The sequence below is a fragment of the Canis aureus genome, chromosome 36, assembly GCF_053574225.1.
Source record: "Canis aureus isolate CA01 chromosome 36, VMU_Caureus_v.1.0, whole genome shotgun sequence".
Lineage (NCBI taxonomy): Eukaryota > Metazoa > Chordata > Mammalia > Carnivora > Canidae > Canis > Canis aureus.
In genome coordinates, this window is record NC_135646.1 from 5,552,567 (window position 1) to 5,573,657 (window position 21,091).

The window sequence follows — 21,091 nt, forward strand, 5'->3', positions numbered from 1 at the left end:
GGACTGCCTGGCAAGAGACTTTGTTCCAGTTCCAGCTCCAACACTAACAGGCTTTGTCACTTTGTTGGGTGACAGCTCCACCACGGCACCCTCCTGACCTTGCGAGCATCCATACACACAAAGGCTGGAACCCAGCCTTCCCTGAGTCTTCAGGGCTGAGTGCCCTGTGACCCTCCTGGGACACGGGGGGACAGGAGGCCGACCAGGAGCCACCATGAGGCCACCCAGCACTTGCCTCCCTCTGTCCCCTGGGAGGCTGTCAGGAGACAGACAGACAGCTTCTCCTCTGGGTTCTGATGAGGTGTGTGCTTCCTGCCCTGCTCCCCTCAGGAAAGAGCTACAAAATATAAAAACCCCCAGCTGCAATCTAGAAGGGGCGCCTCCACCATCCTTTTGTGTAACAAGGATCTTGGGGAGCTGGCACCTTTGGCCTCTTCTTTTTATTCTCTGGGTTAAGTAATAAACCACTGAAGTCTAAATGTGGCCTATTGTATCTTTACCAGAAAAATCAGTTATGTCTTGGCCTTGCCTTGTCTAACGTATAAACTTGACATATTTGGTGCCCAATATGGGGCTGGGAAAGTTACAATGCTCTTTTTAGGGAACTGGGACCATGGGGCCAGGTTCGGAGATAAAGTAGAACCCGTGATGTAGGGGCACATGCTCGGGGCCAAGTGCCTGTGGGAGGGGCGGGCAGAGAAGGGCCCTCCACTGGCGGTTGGCATGGGCCACGGTAGCAGAGATAAGGCAGTGGAGTAGGGCTCTTCAAGGCCGCTGAAGAGGCGCCTGGGGGGCTCAGTCAGCTAACCTTCCAACTCGTGATTTTGGCTCAGGTCATGATCTCATGGATCTTGAGATGGAGCCCCAGAGTGCGGGGGTGGGGGGGGTGGTCCATGCTCAGCGGGGTGTCTGCCTGAGATTCACTCCCTCCATCTCTCCCCCAGTTGCTCTTGTGCTCATTCTCTCTCTAATAAATACATAAATCTTGAAAAAGAAAAAAGGCCACTGAAAATTGAAAGTAAATGCCAAGCTGTCCTCCCAGTGGAGCTGTCCCCCTGCGTTGCCCCTTCTCCCCTGCCCCTGGACTCCCTGACCTTTCAGCCACTGCCCACTTCCTGAAGTGCCTGCGCTAAACCCTTTGGTCTGTGTTTCTGTAAAAAGCGACTGATGGCTTGGGACAAGAATGACAGCAAAAAGAGAACAAAAGGGAAAGTGATTCTGTGAGACGTCCGTGAGCTGATCCCTCCTACGTGCTGTTGCAAAATGTGTGACCAGTATTGAGATGTCTCACTGACAGTGTCTCTAAAGTGTTAGAAACATTCCTCTGATGTCTAAACTTTTCATTATATAATGACACCTTGTCGGTTGGCAAGCTGAAGCTCTCAGTAGGAATGACTGGTAAGATTCAGCGTCCGCTTGCCAAGTAGTTTTGGAAACAATGTTGGTAGAGTGACAACAAGGACTCCCTCTGGCAGCCAAAGAAAAACTGCTGCCTTTTTACCAACTAAAAAGCAGTATATTCTTGATATAAAAGTTGCACCTGCAAAAAAGAACCACACTACCAGGGGTGTCACCCCACTGCCCCAGACAGATGGACTACGTGGGGGTTTTAAACCCTCCTCACCAAAGCAGACAAGGTCACAGCATCCTTTCAGAAAAAAGACAGTGAGACCCCACAAGCCAAGTAGCCAAATGTGCAATAGGATCCTGGTAGGCAATAGCAGACCTGGTTGATGTGCTTAGTGACAAGGTGACAAGGGTCACCTTGACCGTGGTCCCTGAGAGCCCCTGTGAGTTGTGTTGGTTTTTAGACCAAAAGGGAAGAGGGCTCCATAAAATGTTTAAAAAGCATTCCACAGTTGTTTCTTCCCCTTCTGTATCACTGAGGAAAGCAAAACTGTTTCCATCAGACAGGTGGCTGTGGCTACAGGTAAAATATGCCCTATCATCGCGGGCAGTTGGTTCCTCAGAGATATACTAAAGTCTCCTCTTACAATGAGCAGGAAAGGAGGGTTAGGAAAATATTTGGGCAATAGCCTAATGAGACTCCGGAAGTTTGGTTGCACCAGGTAGCAGATGAGAAAGCCACAGCAGTTCCGCCAGATGAGAAGGAATGGAAATTAACATGTCTCTTAATGACGACCTCATGCTCCTTAGACACCCTGGCCACCAACACCTTGGCTGCTGGCACGAGCACAGAGGAAGGACAGGCGAAGACTGATCAGGGCTTGTTGCAGTGGGTCCTTCCATCCATAATGAAACCATTGTCTGATGAGCACCTGGGGATGACAATGGAGGAAACCCTAACTTCCCTTAGGACCAGCGTGACCCTGCCTGGATTCACAGTAGAAAACATGAGTGCCCAGAGGATCAGTCATTTATGGTTAGATTGAGCTGTTTGTTCAATCAATGGGCACCATCAGGCATTAGGGGATGGTTAAATCTGCTCTTGCACTCCAAAGACAGACACTGGAAGACTATGCACCTCTGGGCAACAAACTTTCCAGAATGGAAGCCTAGACACAGAGCAAGATCAATATCCCTCAGGCTAAGGGAGGGGGGTGTCATGGATTGAAATGTGCTCCTCTCCAAATTCATATGTTGAAGTCCCAATATGCAGTACCTCAGAAAGTGACCTTATTTTAAGATAGAATAAAGAAGTAATACAGTGAACATGAGGGTGGGCCCAAATCCAATATGACTTGTGTCCTAATAAAAGGAAATTTGGATGCAGAAACACACATGCATCCAGGGAGAATGGCAAGTGAACATGAAGACAGTCTTCTACCAGGAAAGAAAAAGAGGCCTGGAAAAGACCTTCCCCACCCAACCCTCAGAAGGAACCCAACCTGCACACCTTGATCTGGGGCTTCTGGCCTCCAGAACTAAGAGACAGTACATTTCTGTTGTTTAAACCACTCAGCTTGTGGTCCTTGTTATGGCAGCCCTAGCAAACCAACACATGGGGACAGTGTAGGAATACAGATGTCCAGAATGTAGGGCCACATGGACCTGGTTATTGTGCCTGGGTGACAACCAATTGGAGAATGATAGCTTGTCCACAAGGGAATTTCTCTCTTGCTACTAGGCCATGAGAAGGCGACAAATTTGAAAAGTCCCAGGCTATAATGGGAGACTCCCCAGTCATCACTAGCATTTACTGTGGTCAAACAGGAGGAGAGGCAAGAGAATCAAGACGTGCTTGCTGAGGTCTCTGCAGTTTGGAGCAGTGCTGATGCAGTGCTCTGCCCCACCTCTCTCCCCAGACCTTATCCCCTTCAAGAACAAACAGGATGAGGGCAGGGGCCCAAGTCCCTCATTCCCTAAGGAGGACTAGGATTCATATGCACCAGTCAAGATGTGTTTGGGACTTGTTGGCAACCAAGGCTGTCAGAACTTTTTAGCCTTTCTGGACTCTGGGGCACAAGTCATTACCATGCTGAGAAATACCCATGGGCCTGGGCTGAAAATTGCTTCAGCTGGATTTGGAAGTGACACTGATTGGACAATGGACTGATATAATTTTGTGGGTATATTCATCAGGCCTTTTTAAAGAGACAGAACCACTGGGATATATATATATGTATATATACATATATACATATATATATATATAGTGAGAGAGAGAGAGAGATTTATTTTAAGGAATTGGCTCATCCAATTGTGGGGGCTAGCAAGTCTGAAATTTATAGGCAGGCCAGGAGGCTGGAAATTCCAGCGGGAGGTTGATGTTGTAGTCATGGGTCTGAAGGCAGTCTGGAGGCAGAGTTTCTTCTTCTTATGGGGACACTAAGTCTTTTCACCTAAGGCCTTCAACTGATTTGATGAGGCCCACCCCCATTATGGAGGGTAAATTGCTCTAAATGTTAATCAAACTCATAAAATCCCTTCATGGCAATATCAAGACTAGTGCTTCACCAAATATCATAACCTCGCCACGATGATGCATAAAATTAACAATCAGCGTGGGTGAGCCTTTTTTGAGCCAGTATACACAAAAATGGTTCTCATGGATACTACTGAATAGATTGTGGGAATAGATGAGTTAAGTGCACGTAATACTCTACACTGTAAGGGATGTTCCCAGTCGGGAAAAGCCATGATTAGAGCAGTGGTAGTGGGTTGAATGGACCACCAGGAGTCCACCTTGTTCTCTCAGCTGAGTCATGTGATTATCAATCATCTATTAAGTAGTATAGGATTCCAGGGGAAGAGAAGGTGTGGAAGAGGAGATCACGGTCTAAGAATTAGTACAGACAAACATGCTTAAGAAAAACAATCTGGAGGCACCTGGCTGACTCAGCAGGAAGAGCTTGCGACTTTTGATCTCAGGGTCACGGGTTTGAGCCCTGCCCTAGGTGTAGAGGTCATTTAAATAAATACATACATACATACATAAATACATAAATAAATAAATACATAAATAAATGTATTTAAAAAAAAACAAGGGATCCCTGGGTGGCGCAGCGGTTTAGCGCCTGCCTTTGGCCCAGGGCGCGATCCTAGAGACCTGGGATCGAATCCCACGTCGGGCTCCCGGTGCATGGAGCCTGCTTCTCCTTCTGCCTGTGTCTCTGCTTCTATCTCTCTCTTTGTGTGACTATCACAAATAAATAAAAATTTAAAAAAAAAAACAAAAAAAAAACAAAAGTAAACACCCAGGGCTCAAAAAACAAAACAAAACAAACAAACGAGGGTGCCTGGGTGGCTCAGTTGATTACGCGTCTGCATTCGGTTCAGGTTATGGTCTCAGGGTCCTGGGATGGACCTGCATCAGGCTCCCTGCTCGGTGGCTGAGTCTACTTCTCCCTCTTCCTCCGTGATCTCTCTCACTCTCGCTCTCTCTCAAATAAATAAATAAAATATTTTAAAAGAAAAACCCAAATAATCCAACAGTACAGATTGCCCTTCCACTGGGGTCAACCCTCACGAGCCATTTGAACTACACGCATCAGTGACTGACATGTAGACTGAGGCCTGTAGTAAAATGATGTGGCCACTGGGCAATGGTTCTCTAGGGTTCTGGACATGCCCCTTGCCCAACATCAGCACCCAGAGCACCCCATGTGAGAAACCATTACTGCCTGGTTGCAGAGCACTAGCATGTATTGAGAGACCGACACAGCCAAGTGTGGCCCTACCCCGTGTCCCTCGCATGAGATAGGTCAGAAATGAGAACATCAACAAGTGGGTATTGCCCAGCAAGCATCCCTCAGATTTCTTGGGGGCTTCGCTGCACTGAGGTTCCTGACAAAGCCTGGGCCTGGTTCATGGACAGATCAGCTACGTTGAGGGCCATGGGGTATACTAGGCTGCTGCTGCCGTGCAGCTCCAAAGAAAACTGCTCACAATTATGCATGGAAAAGAGAATGCTTGCTTTTCAGTGGACAGAGTTGTGAGCTGTGGTACTTGTTCTGGAAAAGATCTCCCAAAATGCACCTTGCTATATTTTCACTTGACTCATGACAGTGTGGGCTGATGCTTGGCAGTGGAATGCCTGGATGAGCAGGTCTCAGGCTCTGTGGTGATGAACATTATAGCAGCAGATCACACAAGCCCCATACCCTCTGTGACCCAGGTGGGTGCCCGAGGCAAAGGTTTCCTGGGATGAACATCAGTGGAGTTAGCAAGCTGAGGGGACCTATAATGCCCATGTAAGGACCACCTGAATGCACCATTGCACAGGGCATGGTACTATAGTTCAAAACTGGGCCCTAGGGGCACCTGGGTGGCTCAGTGGTTGAGCGTCTGCCTTCGGCTCAGGTCATTGATCCCAGGGTCCTGGGATGGAGACTCACATTGGGTTCCCCGCAGGGAGCCTGCTTCTCCCTCTGCCTATGTCTCTGCCCCTCTCTCTCTCATGAATAAATAAATAAAATCTAAAAAAAAAAAAAGACTGGGCCCTAAAACAAGGCACAGTGACTCTGGCACATGAAGCCAAAGAAGCCTGGCAAATATGTCAAGACCGTCAGCGAGACAGTCCAGTGGTTAAGGAAATTTGGGGGCACATAGTGAGCGGTACCAGAGCTGGCCTGCCTTGGCAAATAGACTGTACAGGTCCCCTACTATTCTCTTGAGAGGCCTGGATAAGCTGAAAGAGACCCAAGGCACATAATTAACCTCATTCTACCATTTTTCTTCCCACACCTGCCACTTGGAGAACCAAGGCTATTGGAATTTGCACGTAGCAAGGAGAGTCAGGGAGTGAAAACTCTAACTTGATGCTGCTTCTGCCATCAGCTATGCTTGCTGCTCTTGGGCAATAGCAGATATTGACGATAATGGTCATGAGTATGAGGTGACGACTCCTTAGTTGGTCCTGCCATGAGGTTTCGGAGATGTTCTAGAATGGTAGTTGGCAGATAAGGAAGAAATGACTGAAGCACCTCAGGAGAAACCAGGGCTCATGTGAGAATAAGACACAAGAAGGATTGGGACATAAAGTGAAGTGACTACTAGAAAAATGGTGGCATTGGTCACATGGTTGTGGTAAGAGGAATACCTCTGGCTTGTGGGAGATCAGGGGTCATTCTCTGGAAGTTGAAGGTGCAGGAGAGACTATTAATCTCTGTCTCTCTTTCTCTCTCTCTCTCAGCTCCTATCTACAGACAAGATGGCATCTAATTGACATCTGACCAATGTAACCCAGACCACCAGCCAAATAGAATCTCAATATGAAAACTCTTAGAAACTTCTCAAGAGACCTTAATTCCAGAAATGGTCAGCTTCCAGCGAAGATAACAGAACAAGATTAACTTTCTGGACACTGATTTGGTCTCCTTACCTTCATCCTGTCACCATTGGCCTCTTTTGTTCATTTGTCACCAGCTTCTCGAAACTCTTCACGCACGGGTGGTAATGGGCAGTCGCAGTGCCCAGGACCTACGCGGGCCAGCTGAGGCAGGGTGTGCGTGGCTGCCGACACCTCTGGCTGCCCTCGGGCGTGGTGCCTGGCTGCAGTCTCTGCTCCAAATAGGCCTAACCAGCCTCTGGGGAGTTGCAGATGTGGGGACTCTCATCTGATGTTGCTGAAGACAAACTGATTTGGTATGAGCTCCTATCAGTAGAACCGGACTATTTATCTGATGGGGTAGTCACATCCCTGAGAATTCTCTATTGCCTCTGGATATGTGAAAGGTCAGGGGAGAATTGTGGAGCAGTGCCAGATGTATCCATGCCCACAATGACCTGAGCCATAGCTTAGGAGTTTTGGCAGAACACTACCATCTTCCTAGAATATGAAAGAATGTTCTATAAGGAGCTGCTATAAGGCCACCTCCCACTCACCTCCCTAATCTCCCCTGGGAGGTTGTCACGAAACAGTTTTTCATCACCTCCCAGGTTCTGATGAGGGCTTGGCTTTCTGCCCACCCCCTACCCGGACAAGAGCCACAGAATAGAAATCCTTCTGGCTGCTGTCCAAAAGGAACTCACCAGCAGGGTACCCTGGGAGTCACACTGCCCTCACTTGATGGGAAAAGTTTCAGTGTTGGCGTTTTAAACACGTGGGACGAGATTCACGGCGAGCTGGCACCTTTGCCCATCACTATACAAGCAATAAACTTGTCTAAATCTAGAAGCAGCTTGTTGTATCTTTGCTGATTAAATCAACCAGGCCTTAGCTTTGCCTTTTCTTCTGACATTTCATCTGTTAAATAAGAGCCCTAGACTATTAGTTGATCCCAAAGGTACACTGTGACTAGCCATGTGATAAGGTCAATGGCTCAAGGCAAGCCATAATGGCCATTACCCAAATTATAGGCATAGTGCCCAGAATGTACTAATCCACCTCTAGGCCAAGGGGTGGTCACCTGGGATGTGCAGACAGGCTGTGACGGCAGAGGGGGGATGGAAAGCTGAAATTCTATGTAATACGTTGTACACAAACTCATTTTTTGCTGCTGCAAAGGGCCATAGCTTTCAGATTTTTGAAGGGCCAGGTACATAAACAAATTTAGGAAACTCAGCTTTGAGTTGTGATAGAGATTCTCTCTGGAACCAGATTCTGGTCAGGCTCTCCCCAGCCCTCTTCTCAACTTGAACATGCTAACATAGTTTCTAACAGCTCAGAGTAGCATCCCTAGGATGACCTGCGTCCCTCGGAGAACGGCTGCCAGAAGAATTTCCTGTTTGCTCCAGCCAACACCTAAAAATAAGGCCCCTGTCTCCAGTCCTTGAGGAAACGTAGGAGTCTAACTTTGATAAGCACCGGTTAACAAACCGGATGAGTGGACCACCAGGAGTCCACTTCCCCACTTCCTGCTTTTTGTTTTTTTTTTTTTTTTTTTTTTAAGGATTTTATTTATTTGTTCCTGAGAGACACGGAGAGAGAGGCAGAGACACAAACAGAGGGAGAAGTAGGCTCCCTGAGGGGAGCCCAATACGGGACTCAAATCCCAGGACCCTGGGGTCACGCCCTGAGCCAAAGGCAGACTCTCAACCACTGAGCCACCCAGGCATCCTGTTCCTATTTTTTAATAATTTTTCACCTCCCTGACTCTGCTCAAGTGTCCACCATGCTGCTCCCCGCTCCCTCACTCTCCTTTTAAAATGCCCAGTCACCCCCACCCAAACCAGAATGGAGTTTATCTCTTTCCCCTCCTGTCAGTCATTACTGAATAAAACCTGTTTTCACACTTTAACTAATGTCCGCTGCATTTGTCTTTGACAGTTGTGTGTACCCTGCAAACTCAGAAAGTAACACTGAGCCAAAAGATGCAAACTACACAAACCTCCATCAGAAGGTGAGTGAAGAGGGATCGAGTCCCACATCGGGCTCCCTGTGAGGAGCCTGCTTCTCCCTCTGCCTCTGTCTCCCGCCCCCCCTGTCTTTCATGAATAAATAAATAAAATATTTAAAAAGAAAAAAAGAAGGTGAGTGAAGAAACAAATGGTGGCATATCCCCCACCATTTGGTGGAATATTAGTCAGTCATGAAAAGGAGCACAGTTCTGGTACAAGCCACGACATGGGTGGACCTTGAAAACGGCCCACTATGTGACAGAAGCCTTCAAACAGACCACGTATACAAAACAAGTACACTTATACAAAATATCCAGAAGAGGCAAATCCATAGAGACAGAAAGTAGATTAGTGGCTGCTGGGGACCGATAAGGGGATAGGGCCCAGGTGATGCTAAAGAGCACAGGGTTTCCTTCTGCGGTGATGGAAATATCCTTAAATTGCTGTGGTGACAGTTGTTTAAGTCTGTGAATTCCCTAAAAGTCATTTAATGGGTCAGTGGAGTGACTTACATGGCTCGTGATTATATCTCAATAAAGCTGTTCCAGGAGGGGGGAAAAAAAAAGAACATTGAAATCATCTAAAAATCTCCTCTAGGAAAAATTGATACCATATTGCAATGTTCTATTTTCCTACTCAACGGCCTGATCAGTTTACTGACTTGCGGACTCCTTGGGGAGGCTCTCAGCACCGCAGGAAAACCCACAAAAACAGCAAGTAAATAGCCCTGGGGACAAAAGTAAACTCACAGACACAACGTACTGTTTTGCCGGAGTCAACAGACCTGCCCCTAAAAGTTGGCAGCCATCAGTTGGATAAACAGAAGGAGAGAGAGAACTGTAGGTGCTGGCCACTCTTTTGCCTACCCTGACAGATGTGTCAGAAAGAAGGCCCACTCGGGGTCAAAGGTGAAGAGGAGCCCTGCTGGGACTGTCATGTCTCAATGTTGTCAAGTGTCATCAGGAATTTAGCCCCAACCCCCTTACACAAGTGGAATTCACATTTCCAAGAGACAGAAGGTGCTAAATAATTAACAGCATTCCCCAGTTCTCCTTGCTCTCAACCTGGCCTCGAATGATCTCTGGGATCAGACTAAGCCAGTGGCACCATTTGGATTTAGGATGAGCAGGATTACTTGTATTTTTTATTATTAATATTTTAATGTGGATAGTTAAAGAAAATAACATTATAAATATTTATTTTTTTAAGATTTTATTTATTTATTCATGAGAGTCACAGGGAGAGAGGCAGAGACACAGGCCGAGGGAGAAGCAGGCTCTCTCCAGGAAGCCCAATGCAAGACTCGATCTCAGGACCCCGGGATCATGCCTTGAGCCAAAGGCAGATGCTCAACCACTGAGCCACCCAGCTGCTCCAATAACATTACAAATATTAATTATTTTAAATATATTTATAATTAATATATTTAATGATATTATATTTAATATAAATGTCATTAGTTAATAATTAAGGAAGTTAATATTTGTCATATTTGCTTCAAGTATTTTTCAAAAATGACATTTCATAAAAAAGAAAATGCTTCAAAGTCCCATTCTTATCCATCCCTTTGCCCTCCCTCCCCAGAACCACTATCCTGAATCTGAAATGTATCCTGTTAATGTTTGTATAATTTAACTACATATATATGTGTCCAATGATAGCCTATAGTATTTTTGTGTGGTTTTTAATTCACAGAAATAGTATTCCATACCTATCATTCTATATTCAACCTTGTTTTTGGTTCTATATCAATACATTAAAGCTTGGAAAAAAAATACATTAAAGCTTGGACATTCATTATGACTGTCGTATACTGTTCCATTGTATGACCATCTCACAATTTCTTTACCCTGTTCATGGGCATTCAACATGTTCCTGAATTTTTTATTTTATAAACAAAACTGCCCAAGAATGTGCATGTGTGCAGCTATTACTACTTCAATAATCATAAAAATGTCTGTTTTTATGCAACACAGAACTGTCATAAGTTACAAAGACATGTTCTGGACCCTACAACAGTGAGAATTTCCCTCTGATTTTGCTCTCTAGAAAAACAATGGGCTGAGGGTAGAGGGTGATCCAAGAAAAGGCATTGCCAGGGACGCCCTGAGAGAGGCTGTCAGGGAAACAGGAGCGCTGCCCACCCCTCATCTGCAGTCCTCACCCCCCCAGAGGTGAACTCCAGTACGCCGAGCACACTGTGTCTATGGGTCGGGTTGGTCTGGGGTGGAACAACGGGAGTACTCCAAGAACAAGGGATGCGCCGTCCCCAACGGAGGCAGAACTGGAAACAGGATGTAGGCAGAGGCAGAAATCGAAAGGACCCAGGGCCAAACAAGGGTACGAGAGGAAGGGCCATGAGAGGACCTCGGAATATTATGTTACAGCAGGAAGCACGCAGTCAGCTGTGCATTTATCTCCTGCTTTCCATTCTTTGGCTGTTATTATTGCTATTTTTATTGTAACAGGTAATCTTGTTGTAATAGAGAAAACCTGGTGGAAGTCCAGAGGAGTCCTGCAATAAAAGATAAGACTTCCTTCTAATTCTCATCTCCAACTCCAAGACCCCACACAGGGACAGCCATCATTACCAAGTTCTTGTGTGCCCTCCCAGAGATATATTACGCACCTCCTAAACATGCATATGCATTATAATCACACTCTTCCTTCATCCACAGACGAGGATGCATATAATATAGTTTTGTGCCTTACTTTCTTCCCATCTCTTAGCAGGCAATTCATATTAATAGACATAGAACTGCCCCTATTCTTTCTAGCGGTTGCCTAAAATCCCATCGTGTGAAGATACTATAATCAATTAGGCCCTTACTGGGGATATACATCATTCTAATCTTTCCCGATGAGAAATACTGCTACCTTGAATATTCAGTATTCTCTTTGACCATGGAATTTTATCTGCAAGATAAAAATTCTAACAGTAAGTTGCTAAGTTGATATGATTCACACTTTTGACCTTAATATCTGGTTTCAAATTACCCATCCCTGAAGCTTTAAAAGCAGTCCACCCAATTTGGCTATAGTCTCAAGGACAACCTATCTCGTCTGCCAGATGAGACAGAGAGCCAAATAAAGGTAACTAGAGGATACTCTCTGAAAGACTGGATGGTAACAGGAGTCCTGGGGCAGAAAACGTACTAATCAATGGTATTAGCCAAACTGAAGAAAGAATGTGTTAAGAGGAGCCAAATAGCGAGAATTTGGCAGCATTTATCTCTCGAGAGGGAGATACTTAATCCAATGGACAGGCACCAGAGAGACACATTCAACCAGATTTCTCCAAAGCCTAAACAAAATTTCCTTCCATATGATTCTATGCCTTTTGTTCTGGGGTCTCTGCACATCAAGCAGTCCACTAGTGTAATGACTATTTTCTCTCCTTGGGTACCTGGATCCTATAAAGAGGATATGGCAGATTAAAGATGGCCACAGATTCTTTGCCACCCTTCCCATTAAGGGTTGAGGTCTACATCTTCTCTTCTAGAACCCGAGTGGGCTCTGCAACTGCTTTGATGGGTAGAACACAGTAGAAATGATGCTGTGCTAGTTTTCAGACCCAGACCTTAAGAAACTGGCAGCTTCCACTTTCTGGAAAATTGGAAATTCACTGTCGGGGAAGCCAGTACCCTGACTGGATAATCTGGCTATCCAGAGACCACCATGCTGTGAGGAAGCCCAATCTAGTTACATAGAAAGAAAGAGAGAGAGAGATACTCAGCTGATCTGGCCAAATCAGCCCAGGGACCCAACATGCAATTGGAGGAGCCCCGGGAGTAGTGACCCGGGGAAAAAACTGAGAAGCCAGCCAAAAGCCAGGCCTGAGGCCTGCAAATATGGTCCCACTCAAGCCATCCCAGCCATCGCCAGCCACTCAAACTGAAGCCCCACTCCATTGTGAAGCTAAGTCAATTCTGATGTGCACTGCCCAATTCAGGAGGGTAACAGAATGTTGGTGTAAGCCATTATGTTTTGGGATAGGTTGTTACACAGCAATAGATAATGAGATTACAGGATTTCTATGTGATGGAGTATTATGGTCCCCTAGAGGGCCAGCTTCTTCAGTAAGGAAACACATGGGCACTCCAGTCCACAATTTGTTCTGTGGGCTTGGCTATCATTGGCCAACCCCTGGTAGTCTGCCTATGCTGAATTTGCTGATAAGATTTCGTTTCCGAACTTGAAAAGCTGAGACCAAAGAGTCAGGCTTACTCCATCTGCCACCATGCTTACTGTCTCTTCTTCACCCAATCTCATGTCACATAACCTAGGCCAAAGAGCTGAGGAGAGTCTCACAAAGTTTACCACCAGATGTTGCCACTGCTCGGTATCCCTCATAGTCCTTTGACTGGTATATGATATTTATTCTTATTTATTTTTATTTCTTTTTATTTTGAGAGAGATAGCAGGGAGGGACAGAGAGAGAGAAAGAATCTCAAGCAGGCTCCACACCCAGCATGGAGCCCAATGTGCGGCTCGATCTCACCACCCCGAGATCATAACCTGAGCCGAAGTCAAGAGTCAGACACTTAACCAGTTGAGCCCCCCAGATGCGCCTGAAATTTATTTTTTATCAAACGTTACTGGAGAACTTTCCCTGTAGCCAGGACTGTGTCTGGTGCTGGAGGACACAGAGGTGGGAAGGATATAGACTCAGCCCTCAGAATTTCCAGTCCAGCCTCTAAACCATATAAACAGGTGATGGTATAAAATATGTACACATGCATATATAAACAAATAATAATAGACCTAAAGAGAGAAATAGACAGCAATACAGTAATAGTAGGGAAATCTGATACCCCACTGGACACATCATCAAGACAGAAAATCAATAAGGAAAAAATAGCCTTAAATGACACAAAACAGACCAGAGGGACTTAACAGACATATACCGGACATTCCATCCAAACACAACAGTACACACATTCTCAAGTGTCTGTGGAGCATTCTCCAGGAGAGATCACCTGATAGGCTACAAAACAAGTCTTAACACCTTTAAGAAGATTAAAATCTTATCAAGCATCTTTTCTCACCACAACGGTATGAAACGAGAACTCAATTACAAAATCAAAAAAAAAAAAAAAAACCCACCTGGAAAAATTTACAAGAGATTAAACAAACACGCCACTGAATAACCAAGAAGAAACCAAAAGAGAAAATCAAAAAATACCTAAAGACAAATGGAAATGGAAATACAGCATATGAAAACTTCAAAAAGAGGGGGCGCGGGCCCTGGGAGGAGTTAAAAGCTGATTCCCCCTCTCCCCCGGGGGGTGGGGGTGGGGGGCATATGGAGATTCCTGAGCAGGGGAACCAAACGTGCCTTTAGGGACAGTGACCGGGCAGTGGAGCCTGTGCACATTATAGGGGCGGCGGCGCAGCACGGGAGACCCGGCGGGAGGGGGCGCCCGGCACCGCTCCTCCGGGTCCCCACGGGGCCGCTGCAGCCCAGCCCGGAGGCCGACCTGGCGCTGGGGCTGCTGGAGCTGCCAGAGCTGGAAACTACCCTCCGCGGTGGGCAGAACAAAGCCTGCCAGGTTCAGGAGGTCACGGATCATCTGGCCTTTGATGGGCTGTCCAGCGGAGAATGGGAATGCCGGCTTCAGGGAAAGGACGGAAAGAGTGGGAAACGCCAGAATTTCTGGGATGCAGCAAAACCAATTCTAAGAGAGACGTGCACGGTGATTAAGAAACAGGAAAGAGGGGCGCCTGGGTGGCTCAGTGGTTGAGCGCCTGCCTTTGGCTTGGGTTGTGATCCCAGAGTCCTGGGATCCAGTCCCACATTGGGCTCCCCGCTTGGGGACCCTGCTTCTCCCTCTGCCTCTGTCTGTGCCCCTCTTTCTGTGTCTCTCAGGAATAAATAAATAAATAAACAAGAAAGATATTAAAGAAACAACATAACGTTACCCCTCGAGGGAATAGAAGAAGAACAACAAACTAACCCCAAAGTTAGTAGAAGGAAGAAAATAAAGATCGGAAACGGGGCAGCCTGGGTGGCCCAGCAGTTTAGTGCCGCCTACATCCCAGGGCCTGATCCTGGAGACCGGGATTGAGTCCCATGTTGGGCTCCCTGCAGGGGGCCTGCTTCTCCCTCTGCCTGTGTCTCTACCTCTCTGTCTCTCTGTCTCTCATGAATAAATAAATAAAATCTTAAAAAAAAAAAGATCATAATGGAAATAAATCAAATAGAGACCAAAAAGACAATAGAGAGTATCAATGAAAACAAGCTGCCTAACCAATGGGCGGAAGATCTGGGCAGACATTTCTCCAAAGAAGACATCCAGGTGGCCAATGGGTACATGAAAAGATGCTCAACATCACCCATCATCAGGGAAATGCAAATCAAAACCACAACCAGATAACACCTCACAGCTGTTAGAATGAACATCAAAAGGACAAGAGATAGCAAGCGTTGGCGAGGATGTGGAGAAGAGAGAACCCTTGTGCGCTGTAGGTGGGAATACAAATTAGTGCAGCCACTGTAGAAGAGTAGGCAGGTTCCTCAAAAAATCACAAATAGAAACGCCTGGGTGCCTCAGCTCAGCGGTTGAGTGTCTGCCTTCGGCTCAGGGCATGATCCCGAGGTCCCGGGATGGAGTCCCGCATCAGGTTCCCTGCAAAGGGCCGGCTTCTCCTTCTGCCTGTGTCTCTGCTTCTCTCTGTGTGTCTCTCATGAATAAATAAACTAAATCTTTAAAAAATAAAATAAAAAATAGAACTACCCTGTATAATTCAACAATTTCACTCTGGGTAAATATCTGAAGAAAACAAAAATACTAACCAAAAAGATATGTGCACCCCCTGTTCGCTGCAGCATCGTTTACAAGAGCCAAGACCTGGAAGCAATCTAAGTGTCATTGATGGATGAACTGATACAGAAACTGTGCTACCTACACAGCGGAATATTATTATTCAGCCACACAAAAGAAAGGACATCTTGACATTTCTGACAACGGGGATGGACGGTGAGGGCATTATGCTAAGTGAAAGAAGCCAGAGAAACACAAATATTGACTGATGTCTCATCCTTGTGGAATCTAAAGACAAAACCAACCAGAACCGAATTCACAGATGCACAGAACAGACCGGTGGTTGCCAGAGGTGGCGAGTGGGATGAGCGGAAGGGGTGAAGGGGCTCAAAAGAAACAAACTTCCAGATACCAAATAAATAAGTCCTGGAGATACAATGCTCAGCCTGGAGACTGTAGTTATTTCTACGGTATTGTATATTTGAAAGTTTCAAAGAAAGTAGATCTTAGAGTTCTCATCAAAAGAAAAAATGTTGTAACTATAAAAAAAGAGAAACGTGGGATCCCTGGGTGGCGCAGCGGTTTGGCGCCTGCCTTTGGCCCAGGGCGCGATCCTGGAGACCCGGGATCGAATCCCACATCGGGCCCCCGGTGCATGGAGCCTGCTTCTCCCTCTGCCTGTGTCTCTGCCTCTCTCTCTCTCTCTCTGTGACTATCATGAATAAATAAATAAAAATCTTTAAAAAAAAAAAAAAAAAGAGAAACGTGATATATGAAGTGACATGTGCACAGGGCATTGTGTGGCACACAGGGAGTCGCCAGCCTAGGCAGCCCACAATAAGACCTGCAGAATGGGGTGCCTGGGTGGCTCAGGTCATGGTCCCCGGGTCCTGGGATCAAGTCCCGCATCAGGCTCTCTGCGTCTGTGTCTCTGCCTCTCTCTGTGTGTCTCTCATGAATAAATTAAAAAATCTTTTTTAAAAAGTAATATTTCTTTATTAAGTTGTCTATATTTAGTTCTGTATATCTCGCTGGTTCCTTCATTAATTAATCAGTTGAATAAAATCTTTGACACATTTATGTTTGGAAAGAGTTACGATTTTACCATTTAAAATGATGCTCTAGGGATGCCTGGGCGGCTCTGCAGTTGTGCGTCTGTCTTTGGCTCAGGGCCTGATCCCAGGGTCTGGGGATCGAGTCCCGCACCAGGCTCCCTGCGGGGAATATGCTTCTCTCTCTGCCTATGTCTCTGCCTCTCTCTGTGTTTCACTCACGAATTAATGAAATCTTTAAAAAAATAAATAAAATAAAATAAAATGATATTCTAAAAAATAATAAATAAAATAAAATGATACTCAAGTAAATAATTACTTCAATGTTTATTCATTTGATTAATTATCTTGGATGACTGAATATGTATATTCCACATAATGACCACAACTATTACCTTCTTTTACTTTGTATATTCTCTTTAAATGGCGTTGCTTTGGGACGCCTGGGTGGTTCAGTGGTTGAGCATTGTGATCCCAGGGTCCAGGGATCAAGTCCCACACCGGGCTCCCCATAGGGAGCCTGCTTCTCCCTCTGCCTGCGTCTCTGCTTCTCTCTGTGTGTCTCTCATGAATAAATAAATAAAATCCTTAAAAAGAAAATAAAAGAGCTACAGCACAGATAACAGGTCTCATCACTCTCTGGTGGGCTAACATTTTTGAAAGAAATCAATTGACTATAAATCTACATATAAATTTAATGTATGTTCACGTTTCATTTTTCTAGTATGCTTGGTATTATTTTAGTTGAGAAAGAGAAGGGAACTGCATTTATGGACCAGTATGATTTTCACATGTTCCAATTCCCACCATGCCCTTAAGTCCTTCAATGTTTCCCTGAGCTGATTTTATTCTTTTTCTGTGTGATATGCAGTTTTTGACAACTGAGGGTGCAGGGGATATCGTGGTCAGCCGTCCTTCAACTCCACTCCTCTGCCTTGTGCAGCCCTCAGACGGTTTAGGTGGGAGGGACCCCAATCCCAGCTTTAGGAGCGAGCCTGCATGCATCTAAGCTAATTAGAGTACACCTCTGGCCTCTGTGCTGGGTTCAGAGATGACCTATTAACCCAGGTCAGTCAACTAACTTCTGCAAGACAACAGAGCCAAGAGAACTCCAGAAAAACAAAGCTATAGCTTTGATGATCTCCTGAATCTCTAGAGCAAATTATATAGCTGAAGAGCATCCAACTATTAGAATTTTTGAACTATATGAACCAATAAAGCTACTTTAAAGTTTATGTCAGGGTGAGTGGCAACCAAACAAATCCTAACTGATACAAAGTGGGTCCCTGAAATGTATCCTCCTCCTCATTAGGGGCACTAACTGGGTTTTCCGGATGTGCAGCACAACACCCTTGATTAACTCACACCAGCCACATGTAGTAGAAAGGCCTAATATATTTCTCATCCGTGCCCTGGGAAGGTTCATGTGACGCCAGATCTCTGGGATACAAGGGCTGGAGCCGGGGACTCTCCTAAACCCTAGCCCTGGCTGCTCCTTTAAAAGACTGCACAATCCTGGGGTGCTTGGGTGGCTCAGTTGGTTAAGCAGCCAGTTCTGGATTTCAGCTCGGGTCATGATCTCAGGGTTGTGAGATGGAGTCCCACATTGGGCTCCACACTCAGTGTGGAGTCTGCTTGAGATTCTCTCTCTCCCTCTTCCTCTGCCTGTCCCCTGTCTCTCTCTCTGTATAAGATAATAAAATAAAATAAAATAAAATAAAATAAAATAAAAACTACACATTCCTGGCTTTCTCCTGCTTGAGGAAGCAAGCAGGAGACCACCTCCTAGGATGGTCTAGAATTTCTTTGATAGTTATTGCTCTAGAGAGAACCCTAAGCTACACCTTCCAGTAAATTCTCCTTCAGAAGTGATGAGAACTCTTTAAACCCACCCTTGGGGCATTCACTGGGCCTCTCATATTTCCAGAGGTTAAATGAAGTAGGAAAAATTTACAGGACTCTGGTTTCTTGGCTTACTTAGTTTCTTGATGCTGAGCCCAGAAGGAATGATTTTTTTTCACCATCCCAGAGTGCCTCGGGAGCTGCCCACCAAGTCCTGGAAACAAGAGCTAACAGGGAAGATCCCCGCCCTGTAGTAGCACCCAGGAGGGGGCAGAGGGTGTGGGATGCTCAGAAACTGGTCAGGCTAGTGCTTCCAACCCTCAGAGTCATTTCCCCCTCATCCTCAACTCTTGGTCCATTGAATAGAGGGTGGCTCTGACAGGCCACGCTGAAGCCTTTGTCCCCTGAGGGCCTCTCCACCTCTCCTGCCTGGTCCATCCTACTGCACACACCTGGCAGTACCTGGGCAGTACCCAGGCAGTACCCAGGCAGTACCTGGGCAGTACCTGCTCAAGAGCCCACCGTGGCCCTCAGAGGAACTAGGGCTCTCAGTCTCACCTCCAAGGCCCTCCTCAGAGGCTAGTCCTAGCCCAGTGCCCACAGCTCCTCTGAGTTTTTGACCGCTGCCCAGCCCAGCTACCCAGTAACCAGACTGCTCACCAGCCCAGCCAAAGGCCTGCCCACTCCTCCCGCCAACCACCGATAACCACACATGTGCCAGGAGGGCAAATGAATCAAAAGTCCCACCCCGCCCCCAACCCTGGACCAGCTTCCCCTCTCAGGGTACTGAAGTTCTCTATCTGAAGTTAGCTGTGTATTGACTTATTCACACTCCTGCCCTCTTTCTTCCCCCAAAGGAGCATAGAAACCTTGGGGTGTAAGCCTCCAGCTGAGCATATAGCCCAGGAGAGCACTGGCCACCTCCCAATGAATCCCAGCACTTGGAAAAATACTGGGGTCACAGTGGATGTGTTTATACTTTGTAATAGTCATTAAGAAGACAGATCCCACCCAGATGTGTTGAGTTCATTTCCCAAAACCTCTCCAACTGAACCCACATCGGGATTTCCAATCTCTGTCCGTTCACAGTGGGATCTCCACCCATCGCTGCCTCAACCAGGGTCCCACTGAATAAACTCTTCTTCGTGGACATGGATTCCTTAATAACAACAACAACAACAACAAAAAATACACCTTTTCCAGAATGTCTATGATTTTGCTCCCTGAGAAGTGACATTTTTCTCCCTATGGCCAAGTCTGTCTTGCAAATCACTAGATGTCTATCCTCCATGAAGCCCCCTCCTTCGGGACAAGTCTGTGGTAGCCAACAGCATCGCAGAATTACACAGTGGTTCTTCCACACCTGGTCGTTTAGACACCTGTACCTGCCATTCCGTGACCAAACGGGTCCCTCCTCCCTCGACCTCTGTTCATTTTGAGCCCGGCCTCCCAAGTCACCTCTTCCCTGGTGCCCTCCTGGTGCAAACCCCTCGAGGACCTATCCATTTCAGTTTAAGCGGTTCTGACTCCCCTTTGCACATAATCCCTACAGCTCCAGTTGGTCCTCAGCTAAATTCTCAACAACTGGAGAATTAGGCCTTTCCACTAAAAATCTGATATATGCTTCTACCTTTATTCTTTTTCCTCCCTCTGGATTCATTTTCCTGATATTTTGTATCTTTTAACCTTTTTAAAAAACCAAACTGCTTCATCAGATTTTCTGATTTCCCAATAAGTGCGTTGAATGCTGTACATTTTCACATGTTACCGTGTTGGCCATTCCAACAAGATTCAGTACACATTCTCTCTTTTTGTAGTCGTTCAAATCCCAATAGTTTGTAATTTCCATTTTGATTTTCTTTTTTCTTCACTTTTTTTGCCCCAACATCTCTCCCCCTCGGGCGTCTGGGTCCTGGCGCTCACCCCCCCACGCCCCGCACCCCACCCGGTGGCGGGCCAGCCCCGCCCCACCCCCGCTCGGTTACCTGGAGCTTGTGTAACTGCAGAACGTAGCCTTGCCCTAACAGCTGGAATAAGAAGCGCAGCTGCCCGGGCCCTGGAAGCTCCTCCAGCGTCCGCAGCCTCCGGTCGCCAGGCCCGTCTCCAGGAGTCTCGGCGGTGGCCGGGACGGCGGCGGGGATCGCGGCCTTGGCTCTGGCCCCGCGTGGGCAGAGGCCGGCCAGGGCCCCCCGCGCGCCCCGCAGCGCCCCCCGCAGCCTCGCGCCCCGCAGCGCCGCCAGCCGATCCATGGCCCGCGCCGCCGCGCGTCGGGACCGCGAGTGAGCAGCGCCCGAGCCGCTCGCAGCCCGATCCCGAGGGGCGGGTTCAAGGGCGCGGGGGGGCGGGCCCCTCTGCTCGCTTCGCCCCGGTCCCCCGACGGCGGGGAGCTAACCCACGCGCCGAAGCCTCCTCCTCCGGCCGCAAGCCGAGGGCGCGCCCCGGATTCAGCGGCCCCGCGGCCCTCGCCGCGACTCCCCGCCTTCCCTGGCTCCCAGTTCTTTGGGTCGCAGCACAGCAAGTTGTCGGGAGCCGGGGCCGCCTCCACCGCCGGGAAGCCCCAGCCCGGGAGCCGGGCCTCTCGCGGGCCTCTCCTAATGCCCCCAACCCCGGGTGATCCCCGGAGTCGGAGCGTCCAGGGACGACAGAAAAGAAAAGCAAAGCGGGGGGCGGGGGGGGGGGGGGAAGAAGAAG

General features: G+C 47.2%; 1 protein-coding gene across 2 annotated transcripts in view; it reads right to left on the reverse strand.

Moving 5' to 3' along the window:
* The window catches only part of CYP27A1 (cytochrome P450 family 27 subfamily A member 1), a 35,805-nt gene extending 15,030 nt beyond the window's left edge, over window positions 1-20,775 (reverse strand). The window contains exon 1 of one of the 2 annotated variants that reach the window (XM_077885606.1): window positions 20,386-20,775. In XM_077885606.1, coding sequence (XP_077741732.1) covers window positions 20,386-20,649 — 264 coding nt within the window. In that variant the 5' untranslated portion in view covers window positions 20,650-20,775. The remainder of the gene's footprint in view (window positions 1-20,385) is intronic. The other variant, XM_077885604.1, reaches the window with a different exon arrangement.
* Between the last annotated feature and the right edge of the window lie 316 nt (window positions 20,776-21,091).